This window comes from Equus quagga, chromosome 9, assembly GCF_021613505.1.
Source record: "Equus quagga isolate Etosha38 chromosome 9, UCLA_HA_Equagga_1.0, whole genome shotgun sequence".
NCBI lineage: Eukaryota > Metazoa > Chordata > Mammalia > Perissodactyla > Equidae > Equus > Equus quagga.
The window spans coordinates 47,061,315-47,087,164 of record NC_060275.1 but is presented as its reverse complement, the minus strand read 5'-3'; the positions used below and the strand labels follow the sequence as shown (position 1 = coordinate 47,087,164).

General features: G+C 40.1%; 1 protein-coding gene across 1 annotated transcript in view; it reads right to left on the bottom strand.

Annotated features, from left to right (window-relative positions):
- The window catches only part of ZNF521 (zinc finger protein 521), a 271,562-nt gene extending 245,750 nt beyond the window's left edge, over nucleotides 1–25,812 (bottom strand). Inside the window, exon 1 of the mRNA XM_046672103.1 lies at nucleotides 25,537–25,812. Within this exon, the coding sequence (XP_046528059.1) occupies nucleotides 25,537–25,576 (40 nt within the window). The 5' untranslated portion in view covers nucleotides 25,577–25,812. The remainder of the gene's footprint in view (nucleotides 1–25,536) is intronic.
- Nucleotides 25,813–25,850: the final 38 nt, after the last annotated feature.

Sequence of the window (25,850 nt, the reverse complement as noted above, 5' to 3'; positions counted from 1 at the left end):
CCCCAACACCACTGTAAGAAGGACAATTGTTCTTCCAACTCCATTGTTGTGTTCTACACTCACCCAAAGGGCAATATTGTAAATATATGCATACCCCCTGCACTGCAACTATCAACTCTGTCATAGCTGCAGGCACCTCTCTCTGTCCTTTGCCTTAAAGGATGCTCCCAAACATGTTGCCCTAAAGGATGCTCCCATCACAAATGACCTCACCTGCACAGCCAACTTTCCGGCTCATCCTTTCAAAGGGTGCTATGAAGCACTGGACTTATAGTGTTCTGACTTGGATAAAAGGCTTAATTTTGGAACAAAGACACAATTATTATTACAAAAATAAATGGCAGCTTTCTGTTTCCAATTTTGTTGACATTACTTATAAATGGAAATTCTAAAGAAGTATGCTTTTCCCCGTATTGTGTTCCCTGGCAGGTGGTTCTTTCCTTCTTCTCATCTTCCTCTTCATAAGGGTTGTTATTGCTATAACTTGGTTTAATAAAATTACAACTTAGGGGAAAATGAAAAATTGCACTGGCTTAAAAGTGTTGGAGGCAATAAACTCATGGACTTCAATTAATTTCAAGTGTGGGATCAGTTTAAGGCCAACCAGCAGAAATTCTATTCTGTCCATGTAAAAATGAGGTTTCACCACATTTACTTTTTATAACCTATATAAAAGTCAAGTAAAAGTAATGAATATCTAAAAGCCATCTCAGTGGACTGGCAAAGACTATCTGTATTCTTGAAACTCATCTTACATATTTCTCTCTGTGCTACAAGGATCCCATGCCTGATCAAAGCTAAAATGTCAAACCACTGAGAAAACAGCCCAATTTCCAATCCATTTCACTGCCTAGAAACGGACCTCCTTCCAAGCCACTTTTGCATGGAAAAGCACTGGCAAAAGAAAGAAAAACTAAGAGATCATGTGGTTATAATTATTACCAGGCAAGGAATATTTCTGCAGCTCAGTGGTAAAGTAAAACTCTGTCGCTCTCTGCTCCCAATAGTGTCCATCGCAAAACAACTGCCTCATTAAATCTCTGCAGTAAGATTAATATGCCGTAGCTGCACTACATTTATAACTTGGTACTCTATAAAAAGCACATTTAATGGTAAGAGCCAGAGCCTAGATACAAAGTATTACTATAAAAACTTCTGGCAGCAAGTACACAGAGCAGGCCCTCTGTCCTTCTTGCAGGAGATATAAATGAGGCTTTTCCTGGTGAATTCTAAGCATGAAGCCCTACCTTAAAAACCAGAGTTAGTTTTTATGAGAGTGGCAAGAAACACAAGATTCTGAGGATGATGTAAATATGAAATGCAAGAAGATTACTTAACAACTAACATTGGCAAGAGATGAATGAACCCAAAATACTCCACTTATACACACACGCAAACTGAAAACTGGACCATTTCCTAACAGTTTGTTCTCTGGTCATAGCCAGCTTTTCACCAAATTAAACAACCATGGCATGAATTACTCAATCTTAAATCAACCCACACAGTGCCAGTAAGTTCAAGAAACTACCAACTAAAAAATGTGTACTGCCTGAAAAAAAATAAGTTTTGGCTGCATTGTGATGACTATGACCTCCTGGATCTTAATTACCTAAAACTATAAAAAATAAATATTCAAGAAAAAGTGAGCAACACTAAAGTACTAGTGGACTAGGAAAAATACACTGTTTTTGTTACTTTAGAAAGCTGCCTACGTTCTTTCTTCCAAGGATATCTTCTGAAAATGAAAAGAGCATTATAACCCAGTGTCTTATTTTCAGGAACTCTATGATGAATAAGTAAACAAATAATTTATACGAATACGTTCTACACTCAAATCCCACAAATCACTCAAAACAATGCACCTCAAGTTAACAACTACTTTGTGCCAAATAATAATTAATTGTTCAATGCTGTTTTTAAGGTTCACCTGTGGACACACAACTAGCCTTGTAGGGCTGACTGACATGTTTAGAATTTCCGTGCCTAGAAAGAAAATCAGACACTAGCAGTCTAGAGCAAACCATGTCTAACTCGCCCCTACAAGTGTGTTCAAGCCATATTCACTGGCAACAGTGAATATTTGGTTTTGATATTTTTCAACAACAGAGGAAAAGTTACCTTCAGGTGAAGAAGAGTTAACAAGGAGCAGAAAGCCTTCCTAATTTTCAAAAACCAAAAGGCGAGATCATTATTTAGTGCTTTCTGGACTCTAGATACACATTCTAACTTGAAATCCCCTAAGATGAAAACAGATTTAGGGAAAATAAATTGCACACTGTTATAAAATGGCAAGCAAGCCCTAGTGAAGGCAGGAGGCATCGCCAGACCGTGCGGCCGTCTGGCCCACACCCGCCCGCTGGTCTGCTGCCTCATTTTTTTCCTACTGTCAAGAAATGGTAAACAAACAAACAAAACAAAAACAAAGCAACTGGTGGGGCAGCCGAGGATGGGCATTCTGGAACTGTGGCCTCAGCGTGGCAGGGCAGGGATGGAGATCCCAGGCAGAGACCTGGCTGGCACTAACAGGTCCAAAGAGCTCATGTGGTCAGGGATGAAAATGTGCTCTTTTTACTTGTGCTGCAATATTTATTTTCTAACCACTCTATTCTCTGAAAGTCATTAAGTTGTTTAACAGAAAAAAGAAAAAAAACCCAAAAACGTTTTCACAGACTTGTTCTTTCCATTGTCTATAAAATCTTCTCAGTCACAAACGATGATCTCTATATCAAACGAAATCACATAGTTGAAGTTTAGATTTCTGTGGGTTTGCTTGATTGTTCTACAGGTCTATCGCGGTCCTTGAAGACCAAGAGAAATATCACAGATACACTATTATCCAGGAGAACATGAATTTATCACCACTCTTCTATGTACAGTGATATTCCTTCTAGGAGGATGCTGAATGGGAGGAAAGTAGCCTTGGGAGAGGTTAAAAATACACACATACACGTGCACACTTTGAAATCAAACAAAACGTTTTTCCTCTTCCAATCAGAATCCTACCCAAACTTCTTTCTTCTTAGTTTCTCTTTATCTTTAACATGAAATTAAGAAGAAACGCTAAATTTTCCAACATCCATATAAAGAGTATTTAAAACATACTCCTGCCTTAAAGTCATGGAACCTTCAAATTGAATTACTCTGGCTACCTTGTCACACCGCCAGGGAACAAACCTTCATGGAGCACCTCTGCAAGAACAGGCATTTGGCGAAGAGCCTGGAGATGCCAAGTCTAGACCTGGTCCCTGTCTCAAGCAGCCTGCAACCTGCTGCAGTTTCCCAACTGGTGGATTGAAAGTGGGCTCAAGTATTCAAAGACACTCATCCTTTCAGCCCTCAAAGAGGCTTGGGGTGACTGGAAACTACAGGATTGTTACCTGTAACTCCACTTACCCAAGTGTGCCATTTAAAACTTATCATTTTTCTGCGTCTGCCACAACCTGAGGAGGAGTGGCAAGCACTAGTGCAGGGGGAGAGAGAAAGGAGTAAACCAATGATGCCAGAAGTCGGGGTAAGTACTCAGATGGAGGAGCCCACAGCCAAGGTGCACTTCAATCTGATGGGGCAGAGCAGGAAATTTTCATCCAAAGAAGAGCAGCTTGCGCTGGGGGTTTTGAGGTTTTTTTTGTTTTTTTGAGGAAGATTAGCCCTGAGCTAACATTGGTGCCCATCTTCCTCTATTTCATACGTGGGACGCCTGCCACAGCATGGCTTGACAAGCAGTGTGTAGGTCGGCACCCAGGATCCGAACTGGCGAACCCTGGGTCCCTGAAGCAAAAGGCACGAACTCAACTGCCGGCCCCCAGCCTGGGCCAACTTTTAAAGGATGAGTAGTACTGAGGATATGTAGAAAATGGCTCTCCGAACAGGGGAACATATGTAAAGTCACAGATGCATAAAACAACATGAGGCCTCCCAGGAAGTGCAAGTTCTTCTGTGCCATTCAGATGAGGGGTGCTGGGGAGACTGGGAAGAGAGGGGAGCAGGGGCAGAGATGAGGCTGATCGTGAAGGAACCACTCTGAGCTAAATGTTCCAGCATTCACCTCCGTGCTATGAGAAGTCACTGGAGGATTTCAAGGAGAGTGACTGATCTGGTTTACATTTTAGAAAAATGCCCCACTGGTCATTGAGGGAACAGGCTGGAAAGAGTCCAGTCTTGGAAACGGAGACCAGTCTGGAGGCTATGACATACTGTAGGAAAGAAGTGAAGAGACTGCAAACTCAGTCAATGGCAGAAAGGAAGTAAGGGGAGCCGCTACAGAAACACGGTCTAGCCATCTTAGGACTGATTGTGGGCGTAAGAGGGTGGGGAGCCATCTTGGTGACTGCAGACAGCAGGCATGGTGCAGCCACTCCTCAAGATGACCTGGCTGTCTTGGTTTTAAAATGGGTGTATTAATCAAGGCTAATGACTTGCTTTTCTCACTATTTTCATGCTCAGATTTCCTCTTTTTTTCCATAATCCCAATAAAGCCAAAGCTGGAAAGAGACTGGACAGAAATATCAAAATCACACCAGGTAACTTTTTAATCTATTGCAAGAGATTTGCAAGGGCCCTAATGACACTTATTGGGATTTAAAGGGTCTTTGGTGGGACTCCTTTTGCTTTAGTCTTATTTCAAACACATACAAAGCCAAGGAAAAATAAATGCAAAGTTTGACGAGAAACAAAAACAGATATTGATTCTATTATCTCTTTTATTCTCTTTTTAAAAATATCATTAACCATTACTTCAAGTAGTTAACAGGATTCTACATACAGTTCATGATCCTTTCTACAAGACAAATAACACAAGACCATTATTTTCAAAAACATAAAACCCAAATAAACATATTAAAACATTCATTGTAGGGCCAGCCTGGTGGCATAGTGGTTAAGTTTGCGCACTCTGCTTCAGCAGCTCAGGGTTGGTAAGTGCAGATCCTGGATGCAGATCTATGCACTGCTCATCAAGCCATGCTGTGGCAGCATCCCACATACAAAATAGAGGAAGGTCGGCACAGATGTTAGCTGGGATAATCTTCCTTACCAAAAAAAAAAAAAAAATCATTTTAAAGGGTGTAGATTTTTTGCAGAAGAAAATAGTGCAAGAAACCACGAAGAGTGATGACAAGTTCACAGAACAAATATTAGATAGAAACAAGACTAAAATGGGTACACAAACTCAAAATCACCTAACCTAATACATAAAGAAAAAAATTACCTTGCCAAAATTTTTCTAGATGAAGGATTTACAGTGAACTCTCCAATGTCTTTTTGTTGTTACTGTTGCTATTTTGTTCTGTTCTGGGAGGGCTTCTTGGCATACGCCTTTCTTGTGCCAGATTTGAGACTCTTTAGTCTTCCAACTACCCTGATGCCTTCGTGTTCAACACTGCTGGTTAACTGTGAGGGTGCTGTTGATACATCTGAATCTCACATAGTCTCTAACTCCCGACAAAAACAAACAAAACCAACTTCTAAATCCCTATCCTCAACCTTAAACCAAGTCTCAGGAACCCTTTCTTCCATTTTATATAAGAAAAATATTACCTAAAAATATTTTTAATGTCCAGCTATACAGGTACCAATTTCTCTATAGCAAAGTGATTTTAAAATTGCTAAAAATCCACTCTGGAGGCAAACAAATTATTTAAAAATATTCACGTGTAGTCTTCAACACATAATGACCGGATACACTGAAAACTGCTTCTTAGACAGGAGAACTACAATAATAAATGAAACATATTTTTGAATCTAGGATTCAGACATTTGGATATTTGGGAAAGGATCTGGTTATTTCCTCTTTAAATGTAACAAATAAGCATCAGCTGTAGTAGCATAGCCAGGAAGCGTTATTCCACGGCAGCAAAAGAAAATCTGGGACAGAAAGCCTTGGTAGCCCAGACATCATACTTTCTGATACTTCTACCAACAGTTCTTACTTTGGCTATTTTAGATAACAACAATCCAAGTGTCACAATATTTCTGAACTGGACACTTAAAGTTAACTATCGCAACAATTACTGAAACATTAGCTTATGGAGAAAATATTTTGTTTTGGACAAGAAACCCTTGTTTGCTGCAATGTAACAGTACTCATCTTTACATTTTTAGAAGATAAACTCCAACCTCATGTACAAAAGTCAATCCAATATGACCACTCAGTTCCCTTTACTAGGCTTTGCTTTTTGGGGAGTGAGGAGTTCCTCTTCTTAACTGCAATGATCCATTTGAAAGACAGAGACAATTGGATTTGTCTAAAGGTTGTGAATTAAACACAACATTTTGGGTATTTACTATCCCACTAAATGGAACCATATTGTCCAGGAACATGAAAAACTTCGCTTTTTTTCCCTTTTTCCCCTTCAGCAGCTCCAACTGGTTCTCAAAGTGGGGAAAAAATTGTCATTAAAATAAAGTGGATAGGAGGCCAGCCTCTGGCCGAGTGGTTAAGTTCGAGCACTCTGCTGGGCAGCCCAGGGTTTCGCCGGTTCGGATCCTGGGTACGAACATGGCACTGCTTATCAGGCCATGCTCAGGTGGTGTCCCACATGCCACAACTAGAAGGACCCACAACTAATATATACAACTATATACTGGCGGGCTTTGAGGAGAAGAAGAAGAAGAAGGAAAAAAGATTGGCAACACTTGTTAGCTCAGGTGCCAATCTTTAAAAAATAAATAACTAAATAAAAAATAAAGTGGATTGGGCGGGCCCAGTGGCACAGAGGTCAAGTTCATGCACTCTGCTTCGGCAGCCCAGGGTTTGCCGGTTCAGATCCCAGGCGGGGACCTATGTACTGCTTATTAAGCCATGCTGTGGCAGGTCTCCCACATATAAAATAAAGGAAGATGGGCACAGAAGTTAGCTCAGGGCTAATCTTCCTCAAAAAAAAGTAAATAAACAAAGTGTAAAATATTTGAAAACAAATTTTTAAAAAATTTTTCTTTTCTTTCCTAGCAGGCACACAAATAAGTGGAAGGCTCCTGATTCTAAGAAAATATCCCATTCAGGAAGATAAGAAAGCAGTTTCTAAACTACTGCTTTGGTAACATGATGGCTCGGCAAGAAAAGAAGGAAAGAAAAATTCCTATAAAATAAGGTGCATGTTTGTTGAAAGATCAGAGTAAAAAGTGAGGCTGTGATTTATGACTTATGAGCTATTATAAAATACAAGAAAATTTATGTATAATTGAAAAAAAAGAAATTCACTTTGTTCTTCTCTAGTTGGGCTAATAAATTTAAAAATACACGCAACTCTAAATGTCTAAGGTTCCTTCAGGCTGATAAACAAAATAAGAAAAGCCACACGACCAAAAATAAACTATAAAAATAGATCATTATTGATTTAGTACCATTTCTGAAACACTTTCCTTAAGGAATTTGAAACAAAGGAAATATAAGAGCATCAATTTTTAACTTTTTAACTGCACTTTTCATTTCCTAGAACACAATTCCTTGTTTCCATATAAGTTTAATTACTGTTTTTCTTTAGATTTAGCTCAATCTCTCAAAAAATCAGGTTTTAAAAATACACCTTTTCCTACAGAATGACAACCTTGCCAAACGTACATTCAATCTGCATGTATCTGCAGACCAGTAATAAAGACACCAGTGCCATTAGCATAATCAATACACAATTTACAGAGCTATCCAGATAGAACTGAAGGTGAACGCGTATGCCATTATCTTAGTAACTATAAATTAATAGTCGCTTGTGGAAATATGTCCTCACTTACATTGCTTCAATCCTGACTCGTCAAGATAATGTGAGTATATATGAAATATTTTTATAGTATGTTATATATAAACATATTTTAAATGATGACGTATTATCAGATAATCTCCAAATATGCACAAGGTAAAATCAACTAAATCATTCACATATAGGGGATAATGGCTAATAAATAAATAACCATATTTAATCATTTTGCTTTTTTACCACGTGATTTAATAAGCAGAAAAAATATGGATATACACATATATAACATTCAGAAACAATTTTCAGTGAAGATAAGTAGGGGAGGAGTATGTTCTCAGATGGTGAGTCAGAAGGTCTCACTCTATTTTCTTAAAGAAACTAATCTGGTCAATTCTTCTACTTGCTGCTTGTAATTTTTAAAAATCCAATCCTTCAATATTTTATATTTAGCCAACACTACAAAAGAAGTACATGCTGTCTCTGAAATACCATCTATAAGGCATCAGAATTGCAGCCATTTTTTTCAAGAACTGTGATGGGTTGTGCCCAACTCCCTCCACAGATGACAACAGGTGTGTCCACCTCATCACAGCAAGAAAGAAAATTTGTATGAAAAAGTGATATATTTCAAATGAAAGAAAATAGACCTTGCTTCAGGATGGGTACCTCCCAGTGGGAAATATGAACTTGTTTTTCCCTTAGCTTCTCCACACAGCGTATTTACAACAGCCAATGCGGCATGATTACCAGGAGGCTATCCAGCCCAAAGTTAGATTCACTGCTATAATTTTGCAGGCACAACCATCACTCACTTTTTCTATAACTCAAACTGGTTGGCTCTGTCCTAGCATATCTCCTGATCTTGAGTGAGAGCATCCAGAACACCTTTGAAAGTCTACTCAACCTGTAAGGGGGTATTTTTGCTGAGATCTCGCCAGCAATGGGAAAACACTCCTGGGTCCCTCATTCCAACACCCCACCACCTTCTCCTCCAAAGGAGCTCTCAGATCAGCTTTCTGAGGCATGCAATTCTTCTATCAGAAGTCAAAGCCTTTAGTCACACAATTAGGGATTTATCAGGTTTCCACTGCTTTCAATTCTCTCCCAGGTGTAACTGACTAATATATTTTTTCTTGTAGAAGTAACTTTCTCGGGGCGGGGGATTGGGGAGGAAACTGAGACCTAAATGTTTAAAGCAAAACGGAACACCAGAGGAGAGATGTGGTGGCCAGAAGATTAATTATTCCCACCTCTTGATTTGGTTTAAGATTGGCCCTGGCTGCTTCTATTTGAAAGTTATGAGATTAAAGACTACCCATTTTCAGGTCAGGAAATCTACATTCTTTTTCTACTTCAGCCATGCTAATGGGATGAGACCAATGTCTGTGCCTCAGTCTCCTCATCTATAAAATGAGGATAATGATAGCTGATACAAGATTCACTTAAGATCAAATGAAATAGATATACGGCCCTTTGGAAACATTAAATAGGTGCCCAGATGCACAGTATTTGCCTAAACAGTGAGCTCACCTGTCCTTCAGCTCCCTTACCCACCTTTTATTGTAGAGAATGGTTACTCAAAGTTGAATATAAAACCTTACACAGTTGTTCCCAGGCTTCCTTCAGAAGGGGAACTATTTTCTGCTCTACACAAAGTTGCAAGGCAACCCCGGAACTGTGTCATGCCTCAGGACTGTGCAGAAAAGGGGGACATAAAGAGGATAAAACGTGCGTGCTTCCTCAGCTTCCCCACGAACTTCATCCATAAGAAAAAGCTGTTACTAGTTCGTAACTTGCTAACAGCCAGACAGCTGTTAAGCATCTTAGTTTGTCACCTGATCCAACAATCCTGTGAAGTACATTCTCATCATATTTCGGGTAAGAAAACTGAGGCTTAGAAAGGTTCAGTAACACTCAGAATTCAAGCACAGGTCCATGAGGCACTGGGTCCCTCAGGTCAACTCACTGGGACATGCCGATTGTGCACACACGACCAGAAGCCTGAGACCCTGACAGCTAAAACTAGAATAAGGAAGGTGACTAACAGAGCAGTGGGTCCAGGATTCAGGCTTTTATCAAGAGTCTGAGCAGGGTGGGAAAGCCACTCATCCTTCCATAGTCTAGAATGTGTATAGCCATGAAAGGGAATTCCTAGAATCAGAAATCAGACTGAGACTCTCCTCCCAGTTATGTCACAAAGTCATGGTGTGACTTAGAACGGGGCACTAAAGCTTTTTCGGTCTTGGAGACGATGAACACCGATGGCGTGCTCTAGTCCCTTGCCCCCCTCAGAACGTTCTTCGTCACGTGCTCTACAGCACTTATTCCCTGACAAGATTTCTAGGCCCAGCTATGGCCACCCATCAGGAAACTAAACTACCACCCTAGCTCAAGACACTAGTCCCCACTTATCCGTGGTTTCGCTTTCCACAGTTTCAGTTACCAGCAGTCAACAGTAGTCTGAAAATATTAAATGGAAAATTCCAGAAATAATTCATAAGTTTTAAATTGGGCGCCTTTCCGAGTAGCCTGATGAAGTCTCGCGATGTTCCTGGTGCGTCCTGCCTGGGACTTGACTCACCTCTTTGCTAGATCCCCAACCATCCGACCTTGTCTGATCCTGACACCCAACCATCCACATCGTCATGGCTCCACGACCCTCCTTCTGAGTAGCTTCAGGAGGTCAATAGTAGCCTGATGCCACATCACCACGGCCACATCATTCCCCTCAGTTCATCTCATCACAAGCAGAGTATCATCTCACATCTCCACAGGAAGGGTGAGTGCCTACAACATAGATATTTTGAGAGAGACTACGTTCTCGTAACTTTCATTATAGTATATCATTATATTTTATTATTAGTTATTATTGTTAATCTCTTATTGTGCTTGATTTATAAATTAAACTTTATCAGGGGTATCTATACATAGGAAAAAACAGTATATATAAGGTTCGGTATTATCTGTGGTTTCAAGCAGCCACTGGGGTTCTTGGAACGTATTCCTCCGCGGATAAGGAGGGACTACTATATACCCTTTCTAAAGTGTCTTCCAGAATATCTATTTTAAATGATCTTGAAGTGGAATTTCTTTTGTCACTTACCATTATTTAAGGATATTCCATTCATTAAAAGTGGCCTCACACAATCCTCTTGACTCTCTCCACTCTGATTTTCATTACTATTTCTTTCACTTCATTTAGCATTAAGGTTGAAGGAAAAAGTATAAATGGATATTTGAAAGTCATCTGATTGGATATATTAAGGTTTTAGACTTTGTCCGTATAGAAAGACAACTTTATGACAGTTATAATTTAGTTAAAATAGAAAGAGATGGTAGTGTCTACACAGAGTATGACCAGACAAATGAGTGCTGAGGTCAACCAGCGGGCAATGACGGAGGCTGAGTTTCTAAAGCCCGAAGGGACAGCGAGAGCCCAGCAATCTGGGAGTGGGAACTGGGTGATTTCAGGAATTAAATAGAGAGAGTAGGACTGGGGACTGAATGGGCAAGGGAAGATAAGGGGAAATAAAAATATAGCAAACTGAACAGTTAGGATTTACTGCAGAAAAGAATGGAGAAGAAATTAAGAGGAAAGAAATTTCAGACAATCTGCCCCAAAATAAGTCTTCACATAAAATTAAAGCAGCAGCTGGACAAGCCAGACAGACTGGCAGTTAATAGCCAGTCAGCCGACATGTTCCTGTAGTTTCTTGCCATCTTCACACTCCATACTCACTCGTGCTTCTAGACAACACAGAATTCCTCTCTGAAGCCTAAAATAAAACGCTTCTAGATAAATTTACTGGCGAATACGGCAATATAGAAAATCATTCCCTTGTTTGGCTAATTCCTTTGTAAACCCAAGCCCAGATTTACCTTTTTAATTTAAGGATCATTAATAAATCTACTATGATTAAACCTTCATAATGATATGTGAATTATTTGTCTCTAGTTCCTCTCCCAAGAACAATTAGCCTACCTTTGCAAATTAGCATTGGCCCTTCTGCAAAGAACCTCAAAGACACAGACCTGACTTACCAAAAAGATGGCAGAGGCTCTAAAATTAATTAGCTCCACTTTATGTTTCCATTATCTTTTAATTGGAATTTCTGCAGGAATTTTTCTTTCAGAACTCTCCTACCTTGGCAAAGCAAAGTGGAGCTGGGAATCAAGCACCACCTTGGCCAGCGGGAAGGGGCTGGCTGTGGTGGGCTGAACCCAGCAAAGATGTCCACAAAGAATCTACCCAAGACAGGTCTCTGAAAGGGCTGAGCCCAACCCCACAGGTACCTGGAAATCCTCACTCCTGAACCATAGCAAAGAGGAATTTTCTAGAATAGAAGAGTTGTATACCATTGAGATGAAGAGTTTCCCCACAAAAGTGAGAAAACCTTTGAGAGTAAGAGTAAGAAACATTTACTAGGTACTTCCTATCTGCCAGATACTATTCTAAGAACTTACATGATTTAACTCTCAATTCTCACAACAACCCTATGAATTAGGTTTTATTAGTACCCTCACTTACAGATACAGAATCTATAGTGAAAAGTGATTTAGTAACTTGCCCAAGGTCAACCAGATTAGAATTTCAACCCAGGGAGTCTGGTTTAAGACCCATGCTCTTAACCACCATACTATATTGACCCATCTACTAAATGTTTGCTAAGTACCCACTGTATTTCCCGAAATACCCTTAGGAGCTGGGGACATGGGGGTTGAGGGGGACAGACAAGGCCCCTCAGCCAATGTAATGGGAAAGACAGAACTAAAAGAATGATTAGGAAAAAAATCTTTCTATATCATACACATAAGTTATAAGGCAAAGCACTGACAAAACTGAAAATAAGAATTTTAAACTTCTCTATGGGAAAAGAAAAAAAACCTACCACCCACAAAGTCAAAAGACAAACTGGGGGAAATATCTGCAACCCTAAGTCAGAGAAAGGACTAATTTTCTTAATAAGATGAGCTGCTCTTTCAAACCAAAAGATAAAAGAGCTAAGGAAATAAAAAGGCAATTCACAGAAAAATAAACACAAATGGTGTATAAACATATGAAAAGATGCTCATAATTATAGAAATGCTAATTAAAATGTCAATGAAATACTAGTTTGTTTGTTTGTTTCACAAGCCACATTAGTAAAGATAAAGTATTTAAACACAGGCACACTCTAACCCCGCTGCTAACAGCAGTGTGAATTGGCATTACCTCTGCGGAGGGGACTCTGGCAAGATCTATCAAAATGTTAAATGCACATTCCCTTTACCCAGCAATTCCATTTTTAGGAACTTACCCCATATATTTAATCATACATGCCAGCCAGGACGTGTGTATGCTCACTGAAGCAACATTTGTAAATAGTAAAATAAATAAATAAGTAAATAAATAGAAACAACCTGATAGCCACCAGTGGGGGAAGGGTGAAATAACTGACAGAACACCCTACAATGGATAGTGTCAAGTTGTTGGAATAAAGGGGAGTGGTCCTAGGTTTTGCTATGGAGGGATTTCTAGGAGATATATTTAGGGAGGACAATAGAGAGAGCTCCCATTTTTGTTTGGGAAAAAAAGATACCCAAAATACCCACATATATACATTGGCATTCGACAATGGTCCAGTTCGCTGCCTGAGGACATTGCCACTAGAATCCTCATCCTCTCTAAATAACTGTGGAACAGATATTTAAAGAACAGTTGGAAGGGGCAACACATTATTAGCCTGTCCAGGGTGTCAATGCATGTCACTCAGACTTGCTTAGAGAATTATGAGGATGGCGGTAAGAGTTGGATATGTGTAGCTTCAAACATCCTCTCGTAGACTATTTTGTGGGACTTTATGAATACCATCATGAATAGAGACAACAGAAAATGTCTAAAGAATGTGAGTTGAAACGCGAAAAAAAGAAAAGTGTTGGTAGGTGGATTACTGTTTTTATAATTTTCCACAGTTTTTCTATATAAGTTTTTAATTAAAAGAACACACTAATGGATTGTTGATGCATTGTCATATTCTAATATTTACTAAGCTCCTTGATGTGGAAATTGTCCTAATAATTTGCCAAGATCATAAACAGAAATATATTACATGATTTGTATATATTTTCGTAAATATACATAAGGCGAATTGGAGAGGAAGGTTGTTAAATTGTCTTATGATACCAAAATGAGTAAGTTTATCCAGCATTTAGACAGCCTTATAGGAATTAAAAGAAATTCAGATATTTTTTATAATAAATAGACTTAAGTGATGAAAAACTCAATGGATATAGTTAGAGAAATCTGCTTATAGTGGGAAAACCAGGCCTGTGACAAGGCCTATGAACAAAGAATGGCCAGAACTTGTACACAAGTTAGCCAAGTGCAAATAATAAAAAGAGATACCACTTGTATAAATTGAAAGTACACTACTTAGCTGCAAAACTAAGTATGTTTGGAGTTAAACAACGTTATAAGGGACACAAAGATTCATTTAAATATGTCTTCATAAACTGTTAGCTCCATGAAACCCATGAAGCAGTTGGATCTGACTTGTTCCTTGCTGAATCCTTGGCACCTGACACATAACTGATGCTCAGTAAAACTTCCTATAGAATGCATGACCATGTTCAACAGTTTTCATTCAAAAACATATTAAACTTCAGATTTGGTTTGAAAGTGCTTCCTTGAGGATCCTTCCCTGACCTCATTGCTATCTCTGTGAAATGTTCTCATAACTCCCAGTAATTTCCCTTCTCATGATTGCAAACTACTAATATCTATTTAATTGTTCGTTTAATGTGTTTCCACTGCTTGGTTGTAGCTGCACAAGAACACAGACCATATCTGTCTCCTTCATAGCATCCCCAAGTCCTTGCACTCCTAGAGTGGTAAATGATGGATGTGCAGTAAATATTTGTTGGTTAAACAAAGACTGAATTAATGCATGTGTTTGTGTATTTGTATGTTTATTTCCCATCTAGTTTAGGCTGTGGGGATTCAAAGAAAAGGAAGAGAGAACCCTGCTCTCAAAGGACTTATCCACAAACCTGAAAACCAACTTAGTGCCATAGTTTCTATGGTATATGGGGTATAGAGGGAATAATAAAGTGAAGTCATTTTACTCAGGTAGGTGAGAAAAAGCCTCACAGAAGATGTGACATGAGTCTTAAGAAATGAAAACAACCTTCAAGCCTTTATTATTGTACAAAACCCACAAGAATCCACAATATAAGCCTACAGGAGGCTCAAAGCGAAGCTGTGAAAATCATTAAAGGTTTGAGACATGCTGCTATAAGAAGATGGTACCAACATTTGGGCAAGTGGATGAACATGAATTGAAGATGACTAGCCAACATAAGTCAAATAAAATTAAAATGCTGTCCTTAAAGCAACACACTTTGACCTTGGCTCAAACATTTATACTGCTGCAGGTTCATACCCATCCCACGGCAAACATCCACCTGAGACCCAGGCAAATGTAGAGTTGGTCACACACTCATATAAACACACAGTTTCTAGTCCAAAACAGCTACTGCTATTAGGGCCAATCCCAGTGAGATATGACAAACCCCTAGAGAGGTGGATTGGTCACTGGCCCAGAGCTCTCATCTACAAGCTGCAAACTGCTCTTATGGAAATTCCAGAACTTGGATGGAATCAGATTCCTTATAAAGGCCCTGAGAATGGTTCAGTGTGTAATATTTGTGTCCTTCTATATTAACTCCCTAAATAGGGAGCCTGGACAAGAAATAATCGTGGACGATAAGACCATCTAAACTCTGTTATTTGATTTTCTTCCATCAGTTACAACTCAATCAAGTTCACAATTTTAAAAGCATGCCTGCCCTATGAATATGAATTATTGATCAACTTGCAAGAATTACAATTTCTCAATATGAGAATTCTATAATGTTAGAGGTAGAAGGGGACTCAGAAGTCATCAACACATTCATTTGGTAAGAAATAAAATGATTTTGGTTCCACAGAAGTTTACTGAGCACTTAGTAGAAGTCAGGCACCTGGCTAAGCACGCTCCTCTTCTGAGGGACACAGAGGCAAAGACAGAGCTAGGAAGCCATCCCATGGGTCTGCCGGCCCATCACACTCATACTAGGTTTTAAATATGCAAATCAGCAAGTATAAAAAACAGTTACATTTAACGGGAGCTATAAAATGGTGTTATTATCTTGTAATGGTTTTATTTTGAAGATTAAAAATTTGGTATAATGATGCAATACTTATGTAAATGACCTATATGATTTTGGAGGAGGCAAAAGGGATTTCATGTTGATCATCTTTTTCTTCGGTCAGTTACACTCCACCATCACCATTCATTCATTCAGCATTCACATCTTTGAATATGAAGACCATCAAGACACCCAGTATCATTATCCCTAAATTGTCTTCTGCTTAAAATCTATGATTCTGTAGAAGTCTATTTCAAAGCATTCACCTATCTCCCAGGGGAAAAATAATCAAACCTGTGCTGTGGACTTTGCAATACCAACTTGTTTCATTCCTTAGTGTTCTATTCCTGAATAGCTAATGGAATGAATTCCTCATGACTTGTTTCACTTCAGTTTTATATAGCAGGGATTCTAACTGAAGTTTAGTGTTGCTGTTTTTTAATATTAATATCATACACATTCCCCAAGAGCATCCCAATACGTTAAAAGATGCCATAAGTTCTTTTCAAATTTTTAAAAATTAACTTTAATATCACACAATTAACTTTCAGAAATGTCATCTAGATCTTTAAGGAAGGGCAAAATATATTGCAAAATCAGTGTCCTAAATCCAAATGAGTTGGAAATAAATATTCTCTATATTGTATTTAGTGCTTTCAGTCCAAGTGAGTCTATTTATGTTTTAATTATAAGAGAAAACATAGTTCACCACTCTTAAAAAGTACAGCTCACCAAATTTTTGGTGCCAAAAATATTTTTGGTGAAACTCATTTTATCTAACTTTTTTAACTGATTCAACTTGGTGAACAAGCGACTATACCATATACACCTATCTCCTTCTCACCGCCTGCATAGCTTCCTTCCCCAAATTAAATGCAATTACCAATTTAAAATCTCCTCTAGTTTTCTAGACCTTAAACTTCACAAGAGCAGGCCTTATGTCTGTTTGGTTCACAAGTGAATTCTCAGAATTCAGTGCCTGGGACAAAATAAGCACTCAAAAAACGCCAAAACATTGTTAAATGATGAAATGAGCCCCTCATTTTACAGACAGGAAATCCGAATCCTAGAAAATAGAGGGTAAGTGGCTTGCAAAAAATGCAGACAGCAAATCAGAGCTCGGCCCTGTGCCCTTTCCACTCTCCAGCCATCTCCCTACCAGCACTAATATCCAAGTCACAATACTGATGACCATAACTAACTGTTTCTGTTTTTATTTTCAATTCTTTCCAGGAATTAATATGCATTCCCTTGAGTCCACAATTCTTTTTAACCCTTGCCTGCTGTCCACAAAAATTGCATCTAACTTCGCATATTGCACACTAACAACCCCAAACCATCCTACGTAATACATACAGAAACTTCAGACTCCATACATCAGCTAATGAAGAAAACATTCAAACCAACTCCACCACCCATATAACACCACCTTCCAGCTAATAGTTCTGTTTTGGCTTCACTGGTACTTGGTAGAGTGATGTTTATGAATACTTAATTGCTTTTTCTTAATGTATAAAAATAAGAAAAGACAAAAGTGTGATACTAGTGATGGAAAGCACACATCTAATAAACTTGAAAGAACCAAGACAAGCTAAATCATTAGGAATGCTGAAAGCAATTACGGTTTAGTCGTTTAGTCTTATTCACACACTTACTAGACCTAATCTGGTTCTATTGTGAAGGAGTAAAATAACATTAAAGAACATGTGTGAAATGCTAGAAATAGTTTCCGAAAGTCAATATGTAGTTGAAAACACTGTAATATATTTTAGATTTCTGGTCACAGCACACCCCTGTAGTATGACAATTTACCATTCACCTTATGGACTCTTCAACTCTCCACAGCTTTTCACAAACGTATTCTGTATGAATATGTGGGGCTGTCTGTACTCGAGAACGAGAGCTGTGTGTCCTCTTCATTCCTGTCAGGTAAATAAGTCTCATCTCACAGGACACCAATGGGTAAGAAATTTTGGAAAAAGCCAATCATGAGAAAGAAAGGAGAAGGTAATAAAAATAGTGAAATAATGACACTCAATGGTAAAGTGATTTTAATTTCTAAAAGGATATTATATTTCTTACAATGATACCAATTTTTATTAGGCAAAATCCAATTCAATCCCATTTTTTCCTTAAAGAGTGATTAACACATAGGAATTTGCTAAAGAAAATGTATTTTCTATAGAACATTGGAGTATGTTTGTGTGTGCATAGTACTCACATGTATATCCCATACCGGGTTGTGCTAACTGAAGCGCTGAAACCTTTTGGTTTCGCATATACAAAAAAAAAAATTGTAAGCAAAATATAATTCCAACAAACTACACGATTATAAAAATGAATATTCTGAATGTCAGTCACTTGACCATATTCAATATTTGGCTTGAGAGAGCCATGCTCCAGCATGAAGAGTATATGCTTTCCAAACCAAGTCATCTTCATTTGAAAACAAGACTTAAAATGCTCAACACATACACACATGCAACTGATTTATATATATTTCTTTCTTTTCAGAATTTTTCAAAGCATTTACTATCCCATGAAATTAAAATATATGGTGTCCAACAATAATAATTTTTAAATGTGTGCACTTATTTTTTTCATCTTCTAAGAAAGAGGAGTTTCTAGACAGTCATATTTGAATCTGGATTTTTTTAATGACCAAATTGTAAACCTGTGCAATCAGACATCTACAGTAGAAATGCCAACGGTAGTGTGTGCTGCCATAGTAATGACACCCCCAAGATCAACCCAGTGCTCGTAGCTGTGGCAGGGTCCCCAGGCAGCTGGATAACTGTGGCTTGATCATTATCCCTGCTAAAACTGAAGCTACTGAAGTTTTAGAGAATTCGTATCTTACTGAATTTCTTTCATCTCTAATAATTACTAAACTGGCATAATTACTTATACTAGAGGTGGAATGTGATGCATGTTAAAAGCCCAAGCTGCCTAAAATTAAAGTTTAAAAAAAAAGCCACGATTCTACTTAGTTTTCAAAGATTTATCTTGTGTCAGGCTTTTATGCCAAGAGTTGCATAATTATTTAAACCATTTAAAAGCTTTCCTTACACTATTTGATTAATACTATAACAGAGCTATTTAAATTTACTAATGTTAACTTTAATGTTTAAGTTTTAATTGCTTTGTAATAACATTGTTGCAGAACGTATTTTAAATCAGAGAAGTACACTTTCATTACAACAAGCAAGGTATATGCGGTCCTGGCTAGTGTACCATGTAATCCCCAAACAAAAAACAGGAACATATTTCAGATTTAATTGAAATGGGATTAGAAAGTTGCATGCATCCCCCCCACAGAACTGACTTTAACCTTTGACAGCACAATGGGAGTCAATGGAGAAAAAAATTGAATACATCTGGGAAAATACTTAACCAGAGGTTTGATTTAGAATATCAGCCTTTGTATCAAAATCTCATTCAATTCAAAAGCATTCTGTAACATATTACCTCACGACAATATTTACATTTTTAACAATCCATACGGCTCCTAAAATATGATGCAAGCGTTTCAAGTCTTAAAATAATTTTTCTCTCTTAAAAATAACTAAAAACTCAACCTGGTGTCTATTAAATCCAGCCATAAAGAATGTATGCTATGGCAACAGAATTAATGACATTAAACCAGCAATGTGAATTCTGTCAGATGAATTAATAAAACACAGTAATAGAAAAAACAGACCTTTCATAAAATTCTTAATTGATTTTGGTAGAATTGTTCTTTTCTACCATCAAAACCTCTTTCTCCTCATCGCATGGCTCTACATCAAAATGAAAACTCAAGCAACTATACTTGATATTACATTTCAACTTATGTCAACAAGTATTTTACTAGAATTTACCAGACTAGCCAATTCTCACAAACAGACTTCCTTTAAAAATAAAAGGAGGGGAGTAAAAACGTTCCTACAAATACACTGCAAGACTTGCAATGACCCAAATAAGCAAGCAAAATGAACTTAGTATAATTACTTGAAGCAAAAAGTTGAAAAATTCTATCATCACTCTTAGGTGTCACTGCCGTCAATAACTACAATGGATTTAAAGGGATATGGGAATACTCTGGCAAAACAAAAAAGAAAAATTATTAACAGCTTGCTTTATAAACTGCTAATCTCAAACCCCTTTGTAATTTCATTTTTACATGTATGCTTTTATGTGCAATATCCTATTTTTTGCCCCTTTTTGGCTGGAGGAATAAAAGCCAACAATTCACTCATGCATCAAACAGATGTTTTTGTTTTTAAGGCCAAGTGGAATCTTATGAATTTCTGTGCCCTCCCTTTAAGAAGATGCTGCCAGAACAGCTGAAATCGTGAAACCGGCGTTTTGGAAAAGACTCACTGGACCATCAGTTCTGGAACTTTGACTAGCACCCGTGGGATTCTTGCCAACTGTAATTGCTGTTTTTGTTTATGTCGGATTGTCTACTGATTGGACTATAATCAATTTAATGACTTCAACATCTAGTCAGTATAATTTAGAGGTGGTAGAGGGAAGAAACAGTCACCGCTTGATAGATGAATAGAAGGATAACTGCTGAAGGGGCTGTGGATGTCAAACCCTGAGCTTCTGCAGGGTCTCCAATAATCAGGCTTTTCAGCATCCAAATCCAAAAGCAAAAGCACATATAGCCAGGTGCCACACAATGAGTAGAGCGTTTTGCCCTTACAATCATGAAAAAAAAAAATGTATACATATACAGATATATAGGTATCTTAGTATTTCTTTAAAAACTACCTTAGGTTAAAATCTAGGTATTAAAAAAGGCATCATGCTTAACTTATCTAAAAATAATTTTGAGGCAAGATCTATACTGTAAGTTTTAATTAAAAGCAAACTATTACACTATTTCAAGGCAACTGTCTTTTCATACAAAATTCAGGGCTTTTTTCTTACTATGACATCATTTCCAAAACCAAAACTGAATCTCTAGTGGTATGGTTATTTTTGTAAGAAATAAAACATATGGAGTATAAGAGAACCACATTTTTTTTTTTTTTGGTTATAAAAAACTTCACCTGTCTACCTATAAGAAAATATATTTTGACTTTGAAAAAAAGAAGGAAAAAAATGTGTTTAAATAAGGACTGGAGAGTTTAACATTTCTATTAAATTTAGGGGCTAGCACAAGCTCCCTGTGGGGGCTTTTTTAACACCTACAATTTCGAGCTTTTCCACTGGAGAACACAGCCTAATAGATAGGTTTTCTGACTTTCAAAAGGTTATGGACTTAAAATCCACTGCCTTTTCATTCAGACTCTATAGTTTACATTTCTTCTTTAAATTGAGAGCTGAATTTTTGCCACTTCATTATATTTCTAAATAAATTACTTCTCCTTTTTTTTAAAAAAAAACTTTATAAGTACAAAAGAAGGTAAATGGGAAAAAGGAAAAAGGTCAATCACAAGTGTGATAACTTCAAAATGTGCCAAGTTACAAAGGGTTAGCTACTGCGACAGCCAACTTAAACAAGGCTCTTTGGGGGCTCTCTTTCTCCCTGGTTTCCCCCATTTCTCTCTAGAGGCGCCGGTGTGGGTTTATGAACACCTGAGGGTCCAGGTATCCTAATTGTGTCTTGTGTTTAACTTGGCCATTTAAATGTCTAAGTGCTCCCCTCTCTCCTTCGCAGCTTTATAACTTGGCTCCTGCTGAATATATCACACCTTTATGTAGTGGACCACTTTTTCCTTCTTACAGTGCTTTTTGGAGTAAATTTCAAAAAAGAAATGTTTTCATCAGGTAAAATGGCCCAGAAATTTCCATCAGAGAAGCACCACAAGAAACAGAATAAAGAGCCAGCAAGAAAAATAGAAATAGGTCACAATTGACCAATTTGATGCAACTGATTTGCTGCCTCTAAAAACAAGTTGACAGCAGAAGTATTTTCAGTAGGTAATCTACTCAAATACCATGTCTACTCTCAGGAATTGAAATAAATATCCAAATAATACAAATGAGGTAGAGAGGGTGACTCATTTAATTGTCTGACCAACCATGCCTGTAAATACTGGCTTTAAGGCTCTGTTTCATAAACAGAAAGGGTTATTCTGAAGATTCGTAGCATAAGGACAGATGAAGTTTCTCGACTTTGTATGTGGGCTGAGAGTTCTGATGCTAGAGCTTTGAGAGGCAGAAGGGTAAGAGTTTCACGTTTCAAAATATATTTCGCAGCTTTCACAAATAGAAAAATGAATCTTTGTGGTGTCTACCAGTTTGAATGGACTTCAGAGCAGGTAAGGAGGGCAAGGCTCCACTCCAGCCAGAAACCTGGCAGCCCCTCTCGGGAGGCGGGCTATTGGAACAATAACACGAAACTTTGCTACAAACAAAAAACCCTGCCTACTTTTTAAAGTAAACATACTTATTCATTCAAAATACTAAATTTATGAGAATACACAAAATAAATCAACTATTAATAGAATTTCCTAGTAGTCCTTATTCTTGAAAACAAAAACTCCCAACTTAACTGTCATTTTGTTTTAATGTTTTTACCTGCCTTATGTAAACTACTCCCCTGAGACACAAGTTTCAAATTATGATATCAAAAGTGACAGCCATTATCAGAAATATCTTTTACATCTTGTTTGTTAAAGAAAGAATGTGGCTGTAGAAGACAAGTTGGAAATTGAACGCAGAACTTCGTGTTTTATTTAGAAGGGCACATGGCATTTTCATGGCTTCCAATGCCTCCCTCAAGTAGGTATAAAGTCATCTAGAAGGTTCTGAAATATTGTCACTCATCTAACAAAATCAGAATTTTGATCTCTTAGTTGCAAACCTACTAATCAGTTCTTCATAAAAGAAGAAACTTAAATCAGGGCTGCCTTTCTATACCTGCTGATAGCAAAGCGTTACTCCTTGCTTATTATTATTATTATTACGCCAGAATATTTGCCATAGCAACACCTCCCTGGGTTTTCTACGATCCAAGTGTGACCTTCCAAACAATATAGTGGACAGAAGCCACATACTCAGAACACTCCTCAAACACATTCTGAAAAATGGAGACCCTTCCAGGAAGACACAGGAAAATGAAAATAGGGAAGAAAAGGCTAAGTATTAATAGGAGCCACTTAGAATGCCATTCTCCTTCTCCAAAACCGCTACTAATATCACCATTACTCATCTGACATAGCTCATCTAAATATGTATTTTTCCAGGTAAATCCATACCCTGCGGAAAAACAAACGGCTCTTCAGTGAGGACTGGACTATTTTCATTCCTCTCTTCAGCTTCTCACCCCGAAAGCTCAGCCAGCCCACCTGAGGCCATTCGCTCTTCTGGGAGTCGGCCAAGCAGCTGATAGAGAACACCACTGTGTTCCGTGCCCACACAGAGAATGGAAGCTAAATTTTTGTTTTTAATGTAAATATTTTATTTAAAGCTTGGCAATTGACACACAGATGCTGTGCCTTCATGGATACAGGAATTTTTTGCAATATAACAAAAGAATAAAACGCCCTCTTTACTCATTTTCACTTTTTTTTCCTCTTATTAACTTAGGCACTGCATAGGTCTGGATCCCAGGTATTTTGCAATTCGACTTATCCAAGATTGCCCTGCGAGTACCGCCAACTGACGGCTTCACTGACTGCCAATAAAACCCGAGTGCAAGAGAATAAATCCTCTTTCGGAAATACGGGGAGCACACGCACCCACAATCAACAGAACTTTCACTGTGAATTCATTCCAAAGGCAGGTGAACTGCATGCCCACAAGCTGCGAATGAGCAAAAACCACCAATTGTGCAAACTTCAATAAACTTTTTAAAAATAAAAAGCCTCCAAAATTACTGAGGTTTCAGAAGCCTCTTTGCAGCCCTTTAAACCGGGCTGACGCTAAGCGCTATCCTATCAAACTCGGAAAGTTCTTCTTTCCAAGTGACTAGGAAGGTTTAGTCCTGGTACTTCGCTCAGCGTGACTTTTAAGGAAGCAAAGAGTCTCCCGGCAAGTTCCCCCGACGCGAGCGTGGTCCACGGTTACCCTGACACCCGCGCACGCCCGTGGCGTTTATCTTTTCACTATCGACGCTTGAATCTTCCAGGCCTTTGGTCTGGCTTTTCCCAGAAAATGTGTGGCCCACGTGAATGTAAATCACTACAAAAACTGTGTCAAGACACATGTCAATGATTCATCTCGTTTTCAAACTCAAACTTCTCCCGTGCTTCAGGAACAAGGAAAGCGTTCCAGTGTGCGAGGCCCTCCCCCACCCCGTCCCTTCCCAGGAGAAGAAAGGGCTTTGTGTGTGCGGTGAGGGCTCCGTTAATCGAGTTCATAAATACACATCGGCCGGGGGCCGCAGAGGCGTGGGGCGCCCGGCTCTGCTCACCCCCCGCCCCGGACCGGCGGCCGAGTCGGGAGAGCGAGCGGCAAGAGCAGGGGCAACTGGGCGCCGGGGCCGGGGAGCCGAGGAGGAAGAGGATGCTGCGCCGCCGGGGACCAGAGGGCGGGGCCGCGCCGCGCGGACCTCGGCGGGACCCCGCGGGCCCCGGCGGACGCACAAGCCGCCCTTTGTCCTCTGCCTCCGGGGTCGCGGGGGCCCCGGCCGCCTCTAGCTGTCTGCCCCATGCCCTCGCCCCGATTCCCTGCCCGGCCTGCCCGCACCTCCTCCGCTCCTCGCGCTCCGCCACTCGCCCTCCCCGCTGTCGGCCTCGGAGCGCCGGACCTCCCGGCTCCCGCGGCCGCCCGGCCCCGGTTTCCCCGGGAAGAGGCTCGGGAAGGTGGAGGAGGAGGAGGCCGAGGAGGAGGAGGAGGAGGCCGCCACGTGACTCTCCTCGCCACATTCCACCACTGCCACCAGATCAATAACTTTAGTGTCCCCCGCCCCCCCATCCCGCTACCGCTGCCAGCCAGTGCGTCCCCCAAATCCCCCCACACGCACCCCACAAACTTCCCTCTCTAACGGGGACGACGGGGAGCTGGACCCCATCACGAAAAGCAAAAGACCAAAGGGGGCGGCAGGGAGGAGTAGGGGCGAGGAGGTGGTCAACTTTCTCGGAATGGCCAAGAAGGGTACTCCGGGGCGGGAGCCGGGGGCCCGGGCCCGGGGCGCCCGCGGGCCGGTGCCCCGCGATTGTTTACACGGGCTGCGCGCCGAGAACCCGAGCGGGGCGCTGGCGGGGAGGAGGCGGCGGCTGTTGTGTCCTCGCCCTGGCGCGGCCGGGACCCCGGGCCACGTTTTTAATGAGCAGAGGCTGCTCCCCTTTCTCCGAGATGACTTTTTTCTTCTTCCAAAGAAAGGAAAAAAGAAGCACCGCACGGTTTTGCATATTTATTCTTTGCGAAACACACAACAGAAACTTTTTCCTCCAGCCCAGATGTAGATCTCAAGACGGGGGATTTTTTTCCGCCCCTTCCGGATGATTTCTTTTTCTTTCTTTCTTTTTTTTTTTTTTTTTTGGTTGTCTTTTCTTGCCCGCTTTCTACCGCCGCCCCATTTGGCGATCCTCCTCCCGTCTTAACCACCCCCCCGCAACCCCGACACATCACCCTCACTCCACCTGGGGGCTAAACAGGGGAGGGGAGCGCGCGCGCCCCCGCACTCACACTCACACTCACGCGCGCACACGCCTCGCGGCCACGCAGCCCTCGCTCCGCTACCCAGAGTGACACTCACGGCTGGGGGAGGAAAGCGGGCGGGGGGGGGGGTCCTCCTTACCTTTGAGGGATCTCGGTTTCGCTTGCTTGCGGCGAGACATCCTAAAAGCAAACAGCTGAAGTTGTTTCAATTCAGCCCTGTAAGAAACTACACTTCCTCGTGGCCGCGCGCCCCTCGCGCCGCGGCGCCTCGCGCCCTCCGCTCGGCCTCCCTCGCGCCCTCGCTCCGCGCTCCGCTCCTCGCTCCGGCTCCTGCTCGCGCTCGCGCGCGGGGCTCGCGGCGGCCCGGGCTCCGCACTCTGCACGGCGGCGGCCGCTGCACCAAACTTTCCCAGCCTTCGACCCCCACCCCCAGCCTCCAAAAAAAAAAAAAAA